The following is a 20,191-nucleotide window of genomic DNA, read 5'->3' as shown; positions in this document are numbered from 1 at the left end:
AATCACACGATAAACCGGATAAGCACGAAACAAATACTAACATATTGGTCATTTTGACCCACAACTTTATTCTTCTTTTTTTCTTTTTCTTCTTTCTTTTTTTTTCTTTTTCTCGTTTTGTTTTGTTTTTTTTTTTTTCATTTTCAAGATAACAATAACAATAACATAACACGATCCGACTATCAAATTAACAATGGGTAACAAACGAATGGTTTCAGGCTCAAAGTGGTGTCTAAAGGTAATGGCGAAACGGGTCAAACACAAAGGCTACACAAATAGGGTGATCCTATTGCCTCTATCACATCCATGCCAAATACTAACCGAAGGTCTCAAACTGTATCAAAACGCACAAGTTCTAAAGTAATGCAACAAGTAGGTAAACACACGTGAAACGAAAATAGTGATCATATATATGAAACATGTAAAGGCTCAAATCTCACTATCATATGGAATATAAGGGCTACCGATATTGACAATCCGCAACTAATTAACTCTCCGGCTCCATCCACTATCCTAGGCATCCCAAAACCTTTTACTCCCGAAAACCGATTCAGTCAACCTACAATCCCGCAACTTAAAGAAACATGCGCCCTCGACTCGTAAATTCGACAATTAAACCGTTTTTGACCAACGTTTTGGAAAGGGTTTTTGTTTTCTACGCGCTAAAGGACCGGGACTCACAACAACCTCACTTTTTTCTTCACTTTTTTTCTTCACTTTTTTCAAATTTTTTTCATTTTTTTTTTTTGATTTTTTCATTTTTTTTACCCAAATCTAGCTAAAAAGACGCAGTCTCCCATCCCCACACTTAAACTCTACATTGTCCTCAATGTAGAATGAAAGACCACTAAAAAAAATACGAAATAAAATCCTAATATAATATACAAAAATACAAAGAATCGGAAAGGACTTAGCTGGTTAGGATAAAAATCAGTGCCAACCGCGCGTGTCATCAATCCGAACCCGTATACGACCGTATAGCATTTCCTTCGCGAACGTATTTGACTCTGACTATACACTTAGTAAATTCCTTGAAATTGGTGTACAGCTCCGAAATCACCCGAATGGCGATTGAGTATGGGTGGTACATATTCAAACCTGCATAAACAAAAACAAGAAAAAAAACCAAGCAGTACCGATTCAAGACTGACTCAAACGGACTAACTAAGACTCAAAATAAAAAAAAACAAATACGAAACACTACAAAAAAAAAATATACAATTCTACAACAAGTTATCATAACTCACGGGGGATCATAAAGATCAAACTCACCCCTAAAACTCTCACTATGGCCTCTAAAACAATCACTCATATCGAAACCCTTCTTTCTCCAAAAGTCGCCATCAAACCAACTCGATTTATGCTCGCTCATGGGGAATTTATACCTCGAGTTACACACTAAAATACCATCCCCACACTTAGTTTCCTTCACACCTCCCGAACTAAACTCTCCCCGTTCATCTTCCTCTACCGAACTCCAAGAACTATCCTTAAACTCAACCTCACCTCCTACTACTTCCACCTTTTCCTTAAACCTAACATGCTTCTCCTTCTTCCTATCACTCTCCATTATAACCTCTCCAATTCCCTTTAACTCTTGCCTAATTACCGAGGGCGTCCCTACCTTCTCGGCATTCTTTCCATTAACATGGAATGTAACCGTGTCATCAGTGACACCAAGAGTTATCTTACCGCCATGAACATCTATTATAGCTTTCGCGGTAGAAAGGAATGGACGACCTAAGATGAGTGAAACACAGGAGTGTCCACTAGGATCCTCGCCCATGTCTAGAACAAGAAAATCAGTGGGAAACACAAACTTACCCACTTTCACTAGCACGTTTTCCACTATCCCTCTAGGAAATTTCACTGAACGATCGGCGAGTTGAACATTCATGTAGGTCGGGGTAGGCTATCCTAGCTTAAGCTTCTTAAACATAGAATACGGCATCACATTTATACTAGCTCCTAGGTCGGCCAAAGCAGTCCTAAACTCATAACCCTCTATCTCACAAGGAATGGTGAAACTTCCTGGATCTGGCATCTTTGTGGGAAGTTTGTTTGAGATCACCGCAGAACATTCCTCACTCAATGTAATAATTAAAAGATCCTCAATTTTCTTCTTATTGAGCAAGAGTCCCTTGAGAAACTTAGCAAAGTTAGGCATTTTAGCCAAAGCCTCAAGGAAGGGAATGTCTACGTGGAGCTTTTTGATCATCTCCAAAAACCCATTATACTGAGCAATTTGCTCCTTATTCAAAAGTCTCATAGGGTATGGAGGAATGGGCTCATACACTTCAACCGGTTCTTCTACTTTCTTCTCCTCTGGTTCAACTACCTTCTCAACTACCTTTTCCATTTCTATCTCTTTCTCAACAACCCTCTCAGGTTCTATCAACTTCTCTATCTCAAACCCCTCATCAACAACTCCTGTGCTCCTACCACTACATGTGAACACGGCATGTAACTGGGCATTAGGGTTAAGCTGGGTGGGGCTAGGGAATGAACCTGCGGGCCTCTCAGTCATCTTACTAGCCATCTCTCCTAGGGTCGTCTCTAGACTCTGTATGGTGGACCCCTGATTCCTAAACATCAACTCAAACTTCTGGTTTTTCTTAAGCTGCTCCTGATGTCTAGCCTCACCCTGCATCACTATCGACTCTAGGAGTTTATTCGTCCTACTCTGGCTCTCCTCGTTCCTCTTTAAAAACTCACTCAGCTCAGACTTAGGCTCTCCACTACTTTGCCCATCAGCATGGGTCTGAAAGAGACTCCGACGTGGTTGGAATCCAGGGGGATTCCCGCCTCGCCAGTTCGAGGTTTGGCGTTGCTGCCATCCAGAGTTGTAACTCTGGCCCCATCCCTGGTTTTGAACAAAACTCAACTCGTCCTCAGATCCTACCGGGCAATCTATCGTCTCATGCCCACCTCTACACACCTCACACTTAGAGCTAATCTTAACCTGAATGTCCTTAACCATCTTTGTCAAGGATTCGACCTGGGCGGCTAAAGATACACTAGAATCTACCGTATGAATACCTTTAGGGGCAGCAGTAACGCCCCCAAAGCCTGGCTCGGTGTAAGTACTGGTCTTCATCATGTTGCCTCCTACTGTGGAGTCAAGCAGTCTCTTAGTCGCTTCAGAAACGCCATTATAGAATTTCTCCACGACTCTCCACTCCTCAAGCCCATGGTGTGGGCACTTGTTTAGCAGCGCCTTAAACCTATCCCAAGTTTCGTAGAAAGACTCCCCTGGCTGCTCAGTGAATGCACATGTGAGATTTCTAAGACGAGCGGTTTTCGAAGGTGGGAAGTATTTCTGTAAGAATTTAGATTGGAGATCATTCCAGGTGGTGATTGCTCCCTGTGGGAGGGAGTCCAACCAGATAGCATCCTGATCAGTGAGTGAGAATGGAAACAAACGAAGATGAATGGCCTCCTCAGTGACGCCCGTAAGGGGGAAAGTACTACAGACCCTACCGAATCTAGTCAGATGAGCATGTGGGTCCACGTCTCGTAAACCATGGAACTGGACTGAATGGGTAATGGTGTTGATCAAGGTGGGTGGGATGGTTGTGACATCCCAAACTTTCAGGTCACCGTCGTTTAATTCTGTGATCCTAACTTCTCGTTATTCATCCCTCCTCTTTGTGCATAACGCGTTGTGCTAGTATAGTCTTGTTAAGTATTGTAACGGATTGGTATTTCACGTATTTGGGCCGCCTATATTACAAGTATGCTTAATGTACTCATGTTACGTTGGGCCGGGTAATAGAGTGTGCATATGGTTGGGCACCCACACTTTATATTAGGCTGATTATTGTGAGTTCTTGTGCACTCACACACATTCGAAGCCCATCTTGGACACATGTGTACACCGAAAACAAGTTGGGCCTGGTAGAGCCCAAGTGGTGTTTGGCTTTGGGGGCCGGCCATTAATTTTAATATATAGGCACATATAGTTACGTAGCATGATAACACCAACTTAAACAAAACCCTAGTGCACCCCTTGCAACTCGGTGGCCGGCAACAGCTTCCTGTAGCGGTTCATATCAGTAGAAAGGGTTTTGTTTCGTTAAGTTGCTATCATACCCTAAGTTATTAGGGACCCTAGTCCTTCTACCGCATACCGACGTCAGCTTCTGTTGGATCGAAACTCTCCTTCTTGGCTCTCTTTCTTGTGTGATCGTCAGGTTAGTATATTACCATTATAAAACATCTCATGTCCATGATTGTATGGTTACTATGTGAGTGCTTCGTACGGATACGTCTTGCATGAGTATATATGTTGGTATTGTATATTGGTGAAATCATTGATGAATAACTTATAATAGCCGATTACTAGAAGTGATCGGGAAAGCTATGAGATGTTGGTCGGTGATATAGGGCTAATACCAATCAGATCTGGGTATTTGTCATGAATGAATTTATGTGCTTGATAACAATGATGTGTGCATGTAATCAATGTGTGACCCATATTTAATGTTGATGTAACAGAAGTTTTAATGGTCTAATAGAATTGAAGGTGCGTGGTTTGATAAGGCTTGATAACTATGGATGAGAAAAAAAAATGGTAGCCCATGTGTGTAGCATTGATCTAATCAAACACAGTGGATATTCTTATAATATTGTTAGTGAACAAATAGAAATAATTATGATGGTAAACTATGTTGTGGTATGTATAACAATTAGGGAGAGTATAATTTTGTAACTATATTGGATGAATTGTTATACGGAAATAGGTAATAACCCAACGCATAATAGGTGGCCCAATTACACAAATATGTGGGCTGGTAGATGAGAATGGGGCCCTAGTTGGTAACTGGGCTGCACAAAAAAAAAAAAACAAAAGTCAGCCAAGTGAATAGGTTGTGCGGATCCTGTTGGGCCGCACCTAGTGAGAGGGGGCGGTTACACACCTGGGCTAGGCTGCGTGGCTGGATGCAGTAGCGACGGGCCTCCGATCAATGGACTAAACAGTATTACCGGCCTGCTAGGTTGGGCTGCATTTGTTAATTAAAACCCACCACTAGATTAAATGTTTTCTTGGGTTTGGGAGTGTTATTGGGCCGGGTAATCAAGGGAGGAGCACGAGGCCAGGTGTGGCTCGCAGTGAGCATTCGGGTGAGAAAGTCTCAATCCGTAAAGCCGTATACAAACAGTAAAAGGGTGTGATATATTTTCCATGTGAACCAAGTGTCTAGTACATGTAATAGTTACAATGTATGCTATGGTTAAGTGTGTTACATCATCAACTATTGCTTGTTGCATGACATTATGTGTATATATTTCTTGAATGCAACTTGTGATGAAATACGTGGTTAGACGTGAATACTAAACTGATTGTTACTGGTAAATCATGAAAGGACGTATTTAATCAACTGTTAAACAAGTAACATAATCTACCGAGCACTCTAAGGTGAGTTCACTGCTCTTTTTCCAAGCATGCATCCCGGGGAGGGATATCAGGTAACGTTCCAGGGAGGAACGCTTGTTTATTGGGATGTTTGTTATTATACTCAGTTTCTATCACATAAGACCCCTTACATCTACCGACAGTTGCCGGGGAGGCAACGAGGTTATTAGTTGATAGCGCTATTAGGTTTGGCACCCTTACATCTTGTAGCCATCTGCGGCAATCGAGTTAATAACAACATCAAATCAAATTATTGAACTATTGAACTGTTGAACTGTTTTATACACATACCTGGTAACTAAACGCGTTAACAAAACTTTGAACTCACCAGCGTTGTCTGACACACTTGTTTGCATGCTTGTAGGTTGTTAGATGTCTTGCATTGGAACTTGCTGTCTGGAGTAGCTGGAGTGGTCATGGGTCGACTGGAGGGATTCATGTTATTTTCTTGATATTATACATTGGTTTTGAAATTGTTTAACTTTGCTTCCGCTGAACACTTTGGTTTTCACTTAAACATGTTGATGGTATTTTTATTAATAATCGAGAACTTTATTTTGAAATATGTATAGGTTCAATGTAATTAGTGGCTCGTTGTTGGTACGTCACATGCCTAACAGGGACATTCCCTAGGTGGTATTTTAGGGGTGTGACAGTTTGGTATCAGAGCCACTGGTTATAGTGAACTTGGTTTTAAAACGTTTTCATAAAACCAGACTATAACCGAACAGTTTTGACAACAAAGAATACGACCATGACACTTAGCTCCAGATTACAAGGTTTGTCTCTCGTGTACTCATTGTACAACGTAACTAGTGTGTGATTGCACGTTTAACACAACAGTATGAATTTACGTATTACTTGCACGTGTTATATGACTGATAGGGTAGTATTTCCCTAAACATTCGTGACTCACGTTTTGTGATGCTCTTTGTTGCTACTTGAGTTTGAGGAGCCGTTCGACATGAGTTAGGAGGAGCTGAGATGAACATGCAAATCACAATATTATTGTGGGTGCACACATAATAATAATGTGGGGTGCATGTGAGTCCCAGTGATGCTTAACAAGTGAAGAAGGGATTCCGCTCTGTTATTTGATCAGTGTGTAACGTAATAAATTTGTAGGAGTCATAACAGTGATCGTCTCCTACTCGAATGTGACCTTTTCACCTCTCTCTGAATCCTTTCGAATCTCGATGCTATCGAGTATTCCCCGAACACCCATCTGAATGCCTAGCAAACCGTGTAGTATTTAATCAACTTAGAAGAACGATGGACAAGAGGGTAAACGTAGTACCTTACCGACTTCAGCATTTAAACGACCCTAGTTACCGGTAACGAACATCAGCGATTTGACTCCATATGAATCCTAAACCCTAGTTAACAACTTATGGGAGCCGACTTTTACGAATCAATCGGGACATAAACGATGACAATTGACAATGATTGGTCTATACCCTTCTCGCTTCTCTTCGTTTGCTGGAACTCTATGTATTGACGTCTTAGAATCCGAAGTGTGATCACTTCTGCAACACTCTCGCAGCATACCGCGTGTTACTCAATCGAATTGCTAGATCGATGGACAAAAGGGTGAGTGTAGTATTTTACCGACCTCAGTATTTGGACAACCCTGATTACCGGCATCAAACACTAGCAAATTGACTTCGATTGAATTCTTAACTCTAGTCAGTGACTCGAGAGAGTCAACTCTTACGAATCAACCTGGACATAAACGATGACAACAGATTATAGTATGAAATATGTGGCTACCAGCACAGTGAGTAGCGCGTGGCACAGAATGTGAAAAGATGGACTTTGATGGTGAAAGATTGTAGGGTTCGTTTCAAGCAACGACATTGGAGGCAACAGTCGTGGCAACATCAAGGTACTCGTAATCGTAGTCTACAGCATGGAAACGAAGGTGACATTAACAGGGATTGACTGTTGCTAAGTCAAGACGTCAACAACCAAGGGAATAATGATAGTAATGGGAACCCTCGCAACCGTAACAACAACACTGGAAATGATGCTCGTGGAAGGGCATTTAGGATTGGCGTAGGCGACGCCAGGCATAGCAGCAACATAGTAGCTTGTATGGATAGTTGTTCACTTCGTCTCTATTCTGCTTGACCCTGATACTTCTTGAAACCAAAGCTGATGTGGAATCGGCTGATGGCAAGTCAAATGAAATCTCACATGTTCGTTGGGGGTGTAAACATGACCTTGTGGGACAAGTGTTCGACGTCGACCTTCCTTCTACTATCCTCGATGGTTGCAACGCAGTAGTTAGTGTGAATTGGTTATCCATGAATCACGCAGATATACCCAGTGAGGAGAAAACTTTGTGTGGAGAAGAATCGTTAATTGTTCTAAAGCATCAGAGTAGTGCAAAAGTTAGCGCCATTTCAGCTATGAAGGCCAGAAGTGTCTACGAAGGGATTACTCCGCTGTGTTAGCAACTGTTTCTGATTGTCAGGCTGAGGAAAATAGGATCATGGATCCACCAATTGTTTGTGACTCCTCTCGGTGTGCTACTCGAGGAACTTTTAGGTTTACTTGCGCAACTGTTAGTCGGAATCACAGTTGATCTCACGACAGAGGCAACTCTGAATACTCGTACATTGTGCCATCTTGCACAGGAGGGTTGCAAGAACTGTTTAATCAACTACAAGAAATACTGGACAGGAGTTTGTCGGACCTAGCTTTTCGCTTTGGGGAGCCCCAGTTATATCCGTGAAGATAAGCCTTTTCGTATGTGTACTGATTATCCAGAACTGAACAAGGAGACAGTTAAGAACCGTTTGCCTCGATCATGTATTGGCAACCTGTCTACCAGTGCGAGGGTCAAGCTTCCGTTTGGGGAATGACTAACGAATGAACTATCATCTGATGGGAATCCAGGGGGAAGAATGTTCCTACAACGGCATATCAGACGCAGGGTGGCCATTGCGACGTTGTATTCAAAAACCTCTGGGCTAATCATCACACCGGGAGCTGCAAGGATCACATGAATCAACTATGCTTATTGACAACGTGTTGAATCATTTCCAGGAGGAAGGAACATCATAGACGACATTTGTATCTTATTTTAGGGCTCCTGAGGGAGGAGCCATTACGTGCGAAGTCTTGTTTAGTGTAACATCTAGATTCAAGAGATGCATTTGATCACGTAACCAATGAAGTGGGAATACACATGGATCTTGCTAGGATCCATTTTGCTAGAAACTGATCGACACCAAGGATTCCTTCAGGGATGCAGCGATTTCTTGGTTTCGCTGGATACTATCGTAGATTCATCACCGGATTTTCGAAGATCGCGCAGTTTAGACCCCTTTAGCACAGCAGGGTGCTGTGTTCGTGGAAGACAAAACAGTAGAACGTCTTTTTAGCTTTTGGAGTCCAACTCTACAATTCACTTAGCATCGTCTTTACCCGAGGGTATGGGTGACTTAGTGGTTTACCATGACGGTTCGAATCAGAGTCCTAGTTACACGCCGACGCAACACGAAGAAAGTAATAACTTGCTCGGTGCGTTTACAAGAAGATTTACACACGTCGCAACCTGGGGGTAGAAACCATGGCCTATGGATTTAAGTTGGAGGCATTACTTGGACGGTACCGGATGCGTTACTTAGACCGATCACAAGGGCCTCCTGTGTACCATTGTTTTGGAGGAGCTATATCAAGTATTGACATCGTTGGATGGAACCTTTGAATGATTTCGATTGTGGAACCTGAACGTGTACGAGCTTTACAGCTCACTATCGACTTTAACTTACATGATCAGACTCGCTCTGTTCAAACTGGAGAACTGAAGGAAGGAAATTTTCAAGTTGAACCCATGCGGGGCATGGGGAAGCAACCTTTGGCAGGTCGGATGATATACGCTACCTCATGGAACGAATGTAGATCTCATTATACGGCAACTTATACGGCCTCGATATTCTAATCATCTGGGTTTTGATGAGAGATCTTAGAATTTATACATCCCGTACTGGTGATCAGGCATGAAGGCCCGCATGGCAATGTATGTGAATGATGCTTGACTGGTGGAAAGGTCAAGGTGGAGTATTAGCAACCAGAAACACCCATATGGAAATGAGAACAGACTGCCATAGATTTTGTCGCTAGTCTACTTACAACTCAAAACGGAAGAAATATCACCTGGGTGATCATTGATTGTCTCATGTAACCAGTACGCCCTCTTGCAATCTAGGAAACTGACGAGTCTTCACAGCTTGTGAACATTCCTCTGAGAGAGGCGGCTATTGAGGCACGAGGTGCCAAATCCTGTACTCCTGAATTTGATCCATACCTGATTTATGACAGGTACTACACAACACCCTTGGCTCACATTTAGGCACGAGCATTACTTATCACTGTAGGACAACCGGGCAGAGTAACGAACCATCCTGACACATGAAGACATGCTGCGAGCATGTGCATGATTGACTATAGTAAACATTTGGGAAGGACACTTATCTTTGGGTGAGCTCTACTGCAGCCGTTACCGTTTTAGCATGCATACAGCTCTGTTTGAGGCATTGCATGGATGACAATGCCAACCTCCTAGTTAGACTAAGGTGGGTGACAACCTAATCATAGATCTAGAGGTTGTAGTTGAACCTCTTGGGAAGATTGCTCAGATCGAAAATCGTTTGGCGGCAATGCGTGACCATCAGGGAAACTGATAAGCTTAGGAAACACTGGGAGTTCGCTGAAGGCGAACGTATTGGAAGTCTCACCCTGGGAGGGTGTGGCACGCTATAGAAAACGTAGCAAGCTTAGTTTACAATGCCTTGGGATATTTGGATTTCTGGATCGAATCGGTGACATGGCTCACAAACTCGGGTTACCTGACAAGTTAAGTAACGTTCTCGAAGTCATTATGTCTCAAATCTATAGAAGCGTTTGTCTGAGGAAACACTTGTGATGCCCCTGCTAGAGCTCAAGATTGACAACAAGTTACAGTTGTCGAAGAACCTATCGAGATCATGGACCGGGAGGTCAAGGTGCGTAAAGATAGTCGAATCCCGATTGTGAGAGTTCGTTGGAACTCAAGACGTGGACCCGAGTTCACGTGGGAGCGTGAGGATCAGATGAAGCTTAGTATCCTCAACTTTTTCCTGATGACCAATCAAAGTCTGGTACTACTGGCGAATTTCGGGACGAAATTCCTCTTCAAGTTGGGGATGATGTGGCACCTTGGGAAAACCTGCAATAATCTTGATTTATCACTTCACTCCTCTGTGCTTACTTGTCAAATTTCGGGATGAAATTTCTTTCAAGTTGGGGATGATGTGACAACCCAAACTTTCAGGTCAGCGTCGTTTAATTCTGTGATCCTAACTTCTCGTTATTCATCCCTTCACTTTGTGCATAACGCGTTATGCTAGTATAGTCTTGTTAAGTATTGTAACGGATTGGTATTTCACGTATTTGGGCCGCCTATATTATAAGTATGCTTAACGTACTCATGTTACCTTGGGCCGGGTAATAGAGTGTGCATATGGTTGGGCACCCACACTTTATATTAGGCTAATTATTGTGAGTTCTTGTACACCGAAAACAAGTTGGGCCTGGTAGCGCCCAAGTGGTGTTTGGCTTTGTGGGCCGGCCATTAATTTTAATATATAGGCACATATAGTTACGTAGCATGAGAACACCAACTTAAACAAAACCCTAGTGCACCCCTTGCAACTCGGTGGCCGGCAACAGCTTCCTGTAGCGGTTCATATCAATAGAAAGGGTTTTGTTTCATTAAGTTGCTATCATACCCCAAGTTGTTAGGGACCCTAGTCCTTCTACCGCATACCGACGACAACTTCTGTTGGATCGAAACTCTCCTTCTTGGCTCTCTTTCTTGTGTGATCGCCAGGTTAGTATATTACCATTATAAAACTTCTTATGTCCATGATTGTATGATTACTATGTGAGTGCTTCGTACGGATACGTCTTGCATGAGTATATATGTTGGTATTGTATATTGGTGAAATCATTGATGAATAACTTATAATAGCCGATTACTACAAGTGATCAGGAAAGCTATGAGATGTTGGTCGGTGATATAGGGCTAATAGCAATCAGATCTGGGTATTAGTCATGAATGAATTTATGTGCTTGATAACGATGATGTGTGCATGTAATCAATGTGTGACCCATAATTAATGTTGATGTAACAGAAGTTTTAATGGTCCAATAGAATTGAAGGTGCATGGTTTGATAAGGCTTGATCACTATGGATGAGAAAAAAAATGGCGGCCCATGTGTGTAGCATTGATCTAATCAAACATAGTGGATATTCTTATAATATTGTTAGTGAACAAATAGAAATAATTATGATGGTAAATTGTGTTGTGGTATGTATAACAATTAGGGAGAGTATAATTTTGTAACTATATTGGATGAATTGTTATACGGAAATTGGTAATAACCCAACGCATAATAGGTGGCCCAATTACACAAATATGTGGGCTGGTAGATGAGAATGGGGCCCTAGTTGGTAACTGGGCTGCGCAAAAAAAAAAGTCAGCCAAGTGAATGGGTTGTGCGGATCCTGTTGGGCCGCACCTAGTGAGAGGGGGCGGTTACACACCTGGGCTAGGTTGCGTGGCTGGATGCAGTAGCGACGAGCCTCCGATCAATGGACTAAACAGTATTACCGGCCTGCTAGGTTGGGCTGCATTTGTTAATTAAAACCCACCAATAGATTAAATGTTTTCTTGGGTTTGGGAGTGTTATTGGGTCGGGTAATCAGGGGAGGAGCACGAGGCCAGGTGTGGCGGTGCAGTGAGCATTCGGGTGAGAAAGTCTCAAACCGTAGAGCCGTATACAAACAGTAAAAGGGTGTGATATATTTTCCATGTGAACCAAGTGTCTAGTACATGTAATAGTTACAATGTATGCTATGGTTAAGTGTGTTACATCATCAACTATTGCTTGTTGCATGACATTATGTGTATATATTTCATGAATGCAACTTGTGATGAAATACGTGGTTAGACGTGAATACTAAACTGATTGTTACTGGTAAATCATGATAGGACGTATTTAATCAACTGTTAAACAAGTAACATAATCTACCGAGCACTCTAAGGTGAGTTCACTGCTCTTTTTCCAAGCATGCATCCCGGGGAGGGATATCGGGTAACGTTCCGGGGAGGAACGCTTGTTTATTGGGATGTTTGTTATTATACTCAGTTTCTATCACATAAGACCCCTTACATCTACCGACAGTTGCCGGGGAGGCAACGAGGTTATTAGTTGATAGCGCTATTAGGTTTGGCACCCTCACACCATACCGGGGAGGACGGGCGTGAACTAATCTCCTTAAAGCATGACCAATGTTTTGATAGAGACATTGGGGTTGGGCAAACACATCTTGTAGCCATCTGCGGCAATCGAGTTAATAACAACATCAAATCAAATTATTGAACTATTGAACTGTTGAAATGTTTTATACACATACCTGGTAACTAAACGCATTAACAAAACTTTGAACTCACCAGCGTTGTCTGACACACTTGTTTGCATGCTTGTAGGTCGTTAGATGTCTTGCATTAGAACTTGCTGTCTGGAGTAGCTGGAGTGGTCATGGGTCGACAGGAGGGATTCATGTTATTTTCTTGATATTATACATTGGTTTTTAAATTGTTTAACTTTGCTTCCGCTGAACACTTTGGTTTTCACTTAAACATGTTGATGGTATTTTTATTAATAATCGAGAACTTTATTTTGAAATATGTATGGGTTCAATGTAATTAGTGGCTCGTTGTTGGTATGTCACACGCCTAATAGGGACATTCCCTAGGTGGTATTTTAGGGGTGTGACAATGGTCTAGTTGTTCGCCTCTACAGCAGGAAGTGGTATTTTGTGGGTCAATAATGCCACTTGCAATTTTTTCTCTCAAAAAATGCAAGTTTAACTCGAAGTGTTTAGTTCTTTCATGGAAAACAGGATTTAATGAAATGGAAATAGCAGATTTACTATCACAAAACATTTTAATAGGCAAAGTACACTTTACTCTTAACTCCAACAAAACATTTTTAATCCACATTACCTCACATGTGGCTGAGCACATTGCCCTGTACTCAGCCTCAGCCGTAGACCTAGAAACAACTCCTTGTTTCTTGCTTTTCCATGATATAAGAGTATCTCCAAGAAACACTCCAAACCCAGTAACGGACTTTCTAGTCATAGTACACTTTGCCCAATCTGAATCAACGAATCCTGACAAATCAAAATTACTTATTTTCCTAAACATAACACCTCTACCTGGACATTGCTTTAAGTATCTTAGTAACCTTAATGCAATATCTAAGTGTGACTGACATGGGTTGTGCATATATTGACTCAAAAACTGAACTGCATAACTTATATATGGGCGAGTTAAAGATAAGTATATTAACTTCCCAATTAACTTTTGAAACCCATTTACATTTTCCAAAAAAAAAATTTATCCTTTTCAGTTTTACTTGTAACAACATGAGACTGTTCAATTGGTGTCCCAACAGGTTTGCACCCAAGATATCCAAATTCATTTAAAAGTTCAAGACAGTATTTCCTTTGGGACAAACAAATTGACCCATTGGAATATAAAACCTCTATACCAAGAAAATATTTAAGCAAACCTAAGTCTTTTATTTGAAAACTTTCACTTAAACACCTTTTAACCCTTGTGATTTCGGAAGAACTGTTTCCAGTAATCACAATATCATCAACATAGACCAATAAGACAACCAATACATCATTTTTACTTAAAACAAACAAAGAATGATCACACAAACTTTGAACAAAGCCCATATCAAGTAACACAAAAGTCAATTTCTCATTCCATTTTCTGGGAGCTTGTTTAAGTCCATAAAGAGATTTAACAAGTTTACACACCTTATTTTTATCATTATTAAAATAACCTTGTGGTAAAGACATATATACTTCTTCAGATAATGACCCATACAGGAAGGCATTATTTATATCAAGCTGATATAAAGGCCAACCATTATTCATAGCAAGTTTCAATACAATTCTAACAATCACCATCTTAACAACTAGAGAACATGTTTCTCCAAAATCAATTCCCTCTCTTTGATTAAAGCCCTTTGCTACTAACCTAGCCTTATACCTTCAACTTAACACTAACAATAGTCAAAGCACTCGAGTCACTAGGATGAAGATATAATGGATCTCCAACATCTAACTTACTTATCAAAGTCTGAGATGTACTAGCATTAGGATCAGTATCTGTCATGATTACAAACTAAAACAAACAACGATTCACAATCAGAGAATCACAACACAACAAACAGACAATACAGATTCACAAATAGAGAGTCAAACAACAAACAAATAACTAACAAGATACAATATAGACAACAGCAAGACTGTATCAGAGGCCAGATTCCAGGTTCATCACTCTATAGGTGCCTGGACAATCATAATACAGTTGCACACAACCAACAAATGCAAGACACAACAAGACAACACAAAGACAGACTTGATCAAGTGCCGGTCCTTCTAGCCCCGTAATCAAGATGCCTAGACACAACTGATATGATGCTGTAAAATAAGAGAGATAGTCAAGAACGATCTTACAACTTTGCAATCCAAGCTATATGAAAACTGTAACCTTCTAGGGTTACAGATCATACAAAGAAGACAATATAAACTGGTCAGTTTGCTCTGAAGCCTTCTAGGGTTTCAGAGACCAGCACAGCCTTCACAAACCAAGATCGAGAAGATATTCACCAAGATCTACACCGTCACACTCCCAAGATCAAACAAAGAACTACAGATCTACAAAAAAATAGACCACAATCAGTAAACAATACTACAACCTATAACAGCGGAAGACTTAGATCTATAATCCAGAGCCTGATATGCTCTGATACCATGTAAAACGGTATAGATCTGAACCTTGAACACAAGAAATACTCCAATACACCAGAAATAGTGACAAAACAGGTGACAAAATTTTATTGCTTAGCCAACCTAGAAAAACCCCAACCAGAAACCCTAGATCTCAAAATTATGAGATCTAAATGATACAAAGTACAGATTCAACAGATTATAGAAATCTGTTGAATACAAACAAAATACAAACAAAATAAAGGATACAGATACAGAGATCAACACAATCTCTAATACAGAAATGATCTCAACAAAGAGATCTATGAACAGAATGATCTCAACACTGAGATCTAAGAATGAAGATGAACTGGTACAGAGAGAACTCAAAGAAACCCTAAGAAATATCTCGAACAACTGAGAAGAATCAACTCTCTCTCCTCTTATATAGTAGCTAAAACAAGAGCTACACTTTAGCCCCTTTAAAGATACAGTCAAGACCTTCAAGCTTTCACAATGTGCCCATTTAGATCCTTGGCCCATAACAACCTAAGTAACAACTTTAACAGCCCAACTGAAACACTGAGCCCGATATTAATACATCAAGAATAAAAGACAATACTGGACCATAACCATACTAGGCCACACCAGACCAACAATATATTTTAAGTATGAATTATATGTTTTAAGTATGAATTACATAAATATAACCTTTTATATTTCAACAACAACCGCAAAGTTAAAGCTTCAAAACATAGATCATAGAAACTATAAATAGTCAACAAGTCTAATGACACAAAATATAAATAATCTTCAAACATGAGTCTTTCTCCAACTCAAGTGAACCTGCATACATAACCCTTCCCCTAATCACGCATAACCCTTCATTTCTATAAGAAACAAGAAAACCAATAGATGTTTAGGTTGGGCTTTTAGATTTATATTTGATATTTTGGGCCAAAAAATTGTATATGATTTATAAAATACTATTATTTTTATTTAATAATTAATTAAGTTAAATGGTTTATTTGGTTATCCAAATAAACCGAATAAACCAAATAAAACAAAATGTGGATCCATAAACCGAACCAAAAACCATTTTCACAATTCGGTTTTGGTTAGAAACCAAACCAAAAACCAAATTCGTTATTCGGATTGGTTTATTTGGTTACGGTTACGGTTCGGTCATACGTATTAAGGGTAGTAAACCGTAGTTAGGCGTTATTTACTGCTTGCATCAATCTTCTATGTATCTTGTGCAAGTGAGAGATTGTTGGACTCTGTATGCCCAAGACACATAATAAATTGATGTGACTAGTACATTATGATCCAAGTCGAGTCATACCCAATAACAAGCTAGACAAACACTTATATTATTTATTTGTGATATGATCAAACAAATAAATATTAACACTTACAATATTTAGAAATTGGTTTTCTAAATAATTACACTTGAGAAACTAATAAATTATATGGATAATTTATTTTGAGAGAATATTTTATTTTGTTATTTAATGGGTTAAATAACATAATAAAAGTTGTATAAGTCTTATAACATATGATGTTATAATTTTATAAAAAGTTACAAAATTAATCAAGACATAAATTATTTTATAAAAGAAATTTGATTTTTTTTTATAAAATTAAAAGTCTAGGCCGCCACCCCCCATGGGGTCTTCCCAAAATTATTGGTCCAATGAGATTTCATGCATTTGCATGTGTGTTGATTGGGTGCTCTTCCCTAAATGTTTTGGCCAATCACATTGCATGCAAATTGCATGGATAGATGCATCTTGATTGGGTGGTCTTTCCAAGACCATTTTGGTCCAATGAGCTTACATGCATTTTGCATGGTTAGAAGGCACATGATTGGGTAATGGTGGTGGCAATTCTCTCTCATCTTTTATAACCATTTTAGATGACAAAAATGGAAGAGATGAACTTGAAAAAAATCTCTAGAAAAACACTCTCAAAAAAATCGGTCATGGGTCTTTTGATCCAAGGGTTTTTCAAGTTCAATTTTCAAGTGCAAGAACTCAAGAAGATACTCTCTAATTTTCGGCCAAGGGGTTGGTTCCAAGAGGCGATCTTTCAAGTGAGTTGCAAGTGTTAAAATCCTAGCTAAACATAAAGTGTTTGTTGGAAGGCTTGGGGTATACTAGCTTGAGGTCTTCTACTCTTGAGGACAACCATTTCAAGAAGCATCATCCGTTTCATCACCCTTGTACTCCAAGAAGGTAGTTTTCTAAACACCCTATGGTTGTGTATGATAGTATGCATCTTCATATATGGATCCGGGTTTTGGGATTTTACTTATAAATGAAGTTTACATCATAAAAGTAACATGTTTTAAACATTATTTCCGCTGCGTTTTTATTTCATATGGATGAAATTACTTTGATAAACATGTTTAAAACCCAACAATGGTATCAGAGCCGCTTATATGAGTGCATGCTTCATAGGATATGAAATTTTCGGGTTTCGGGTTTGGTTAAACCCTGTGGCCAAAATTTTTCATCTTGGTTCTCCTTTTGTTTTTCAAGATATTAATCTTACATGCATAAAAGTATCTTGAAAAATTATGTCATTTGGATGATTTGTTTGTTTGGACAAAAACCCACTTTTTCGGTTTTTTCATTCTTAACCGAAAAGTAGGTTATAAAAAGGAAACCACTTTTGCTTCTTGAATTTTATATATATGTGGATATATATTTTTTGGTGTCCATAACCTAGCCATGACCTTATGTGAATTTGTTGAATGATTGTGTTGTGATTTATATTTGATTATTTCAAGGGTTGTAATAATTAATTATTTTTGTTCTTCCATTTGTAAAATTATGTAATTTATTTATTTTCATTTGGTATGTAAGTAAATAGATTAGGTGCATTTTATTTTACTAGAAAAAATGTATTAGGATATTTTTTGTAAAGAAGATGCACACAAAAATGCGATTTTGGTTTTTGCTAATTTCGGGCCTAAAGGACTTCATAGTTCTTAACGAGATTTTAGCCCGATAACCAAAACACATTTTTGATGTCCAAAGGAGTTTGGAGCTGAATATAAAAGACATTTGGAAGCTCAAAGAATGTGAAGAAATCACAACACAAGAAGAATACTTGAAGCATTTGGATGCGGGATCAAGTGGGAGTTCAACGGCGCATTACTTGTGTCAATATTCACCCCTTAAGAAGGACCTTTTGGCACACTTGTTTCGGCTAACAAGTGTTGTCAAAATAGTTGGCTATGGTTATGCACCTATTGTTATGTATGTTATGCTTGTGTGGTTGCTTAATTTTATTGTTTGGATGATACTTGGATATGCATGCTTAACAAACTAATAATCAACAACAAGCTTAAAAATGGTTCTTTGAAAATCATTAAAATTGGTTAATAAAAGGTTATTAAAAATTAAGGATTTTACAATAAAATGGGTTTTATTAAAAAGAACCTTGAAAATTTGTTTTCACAAAAGTACCAAGGATTTGAATGCATGCAAATGTATGGTACATAAAGTTTTCTAAACTAGAATTTTTGAAAACTCAAAATCCCTTTTATAAAACAAGTCAAACACCATCCTTTTATACAACACTCGAAACACTTGGGAACTCTTCTTGTGGGATAAAGGTCACCTAACCACATTTGAGGGAACTTGTATATTCAAGGTGGGTTTACCATGTTTGTGGGATAAAGGTCACCTAACCACTCATGTGTGTAAACTCACATGTGTGTGTAAGTTGGACGACTTGATTTGGAAACCATGAACTTAGGGTCACCGAAGCATGGCGAACAAAAGGTGTTGATGGGATTAAACATGCCAACTAAACATAAAGATGTTTAACCGATCCCATATGGCTAGAAGTTGCAAAAGGTTGCAATTGTCAAACGTTGACTACCTTGTTAATTTAAATAGAGGGATAAAGGTCACCTAACCAATATTTAAATGTAACGTTGGATTCTAGATTTAATTATTAATTGTCTATGAGACATAAAAGGGTATTAATAATTAAAATATAATAATATCGAAAATACTAAAATTGAACTTTGTAAAATTTTGTAGATGGCCGCTAACAATATTACCCAAACCGTCCGTAACCTATCACTGAAAACGATCCTAATCCCGATGAACATCTTATGGAAGATAAGGATGCCTATGACGATTGGACTAAGTATATCGAGGATACTATGCAAGCCTCTTGCCTCATGTTAGGAATTATGATTCCCAAGATTCAAAAGGATTTGAACATCATGAGCATATGACATGATTACCCAATTGAAGGAAATGTTCCTACAATATGCAAGGGTAGAACGCTTCGGGCACTTCATGCATGTTGAAAGGAGGAAACCCAGTCGGTCTCATCTTATGTCTTTAAGATGAAAAGCCATAATTATCACCTCGAAAGGCTCAATATGGATAAAAGGGCTTTATCCATTCTAAAGATCAATGAGGATGGCAACAAGAAAGAGCATCACCCCGACACCAAAGCAAATGTTGCAAATGGAAACGGGCACATCAAAGGGAAAGAAAAAGAAAGGCTAAAGCAGAACCACCGAAACCAAAATATAAGAAGGCAAAGGTTGCCACAAACAATCAATACTTTGAGTATGGAGAGATAGGACATTAAAAAAGAAATTGTCCAACCTATCTCAAAGAGTTGAAAAACAAGAGGGATGCAGGGCAAACCTCAGGTACTATCTTTATGATACATGTTGAGCTTAATGTTATTTCTTCTAACACATGGGTACTAGATACCGGATGTGGAACTCATATTTGCAATTCGTTGCAGGGGTTCAAAAGAAATAAACATTATAAGAAGGGAGACGCTAGTCTCTTTATGGGCAACGGAGCAAAAGTTGAAGTCGAAGCTCAAGGAGACTACGTTTTAAAGCTTCCAATTGGTTTGGAAGTGATTTTGAAGAATGTTCTATATGC

The 20,191-nt window shown here is 39.4% G+C and overlaps 1 protein-coding gene across 1 annotated transcript; it reads right to left on the bottom strand.

The window, feature by feature from the left end:
* Window positions 1–1,912: 1,912 nt before the first annotated feature.
* On the bottom strand, window positions 1,913–14,664 carry LOC110933414. The gene is made up of 4 exons (XM_022176638.1): window positions 14,539–14,664; window positions 14,330–14,396; window positions 13,477–13,646; window positions 1,913–3,394 (listed from the first exon to the last, which is right to left on the bottom strand). The coding sequence occupies exons 1-4, from the start codon at window positions 14,662–14,664 to the stop codon at window positions 1,913–1,915; spliced, it is 1,845 nt and encodes a 614-aa protein (XP_022032330.1).
* Window positions 14,665–20,191: the final 5,527 nt, after the last annotated feature.

This window comes from Helianthus annuus, chromosome 4, assembly GCF_002127325.2.
Source record: "Helianthus annuus cultivar XRQ/B chromosome 4, HanXRQr2.0-SUNRISE, whole genome shotgun sequence".
NCBI lineage: Eukaryota > Viridiplantae > Streptophyta > Magnoliopsida > Asterales > Asteraceae > Helianthus > Helianthus annuus.
Note: the sequence above shows the minus strand (reverse complement) of the source record. Positions and strands in the feature narration are given on the sequence as shown.

What these genes read in the sequence shown, in the direction of transcription:
- LOC110933414 (XM_022176638.1), bottom strand. Translation starts at nt 14,664, where the DNA reads ATGACAGATACTGATCCTAATGCTAGTACATCTCAGACTTTGATAAGT. An exon ending in ATATATGTCTTTACCACAAG is followed by an intron (nt 13,647 to 14,329) that starts GTTATTTTAATA and finishes TTGATTTGTCAG; the next exon opens with GATTCGTTGATTCAGATTGG. An exon ending in TGTGCTCAGCCACATGTGAG is followed by an intron (nt 3,395 to 13,476) that starts GTAATGTGGATT and finishes CTCACTGATCAG; the next exon opens with GATGCTATCTGGTTGGACTC.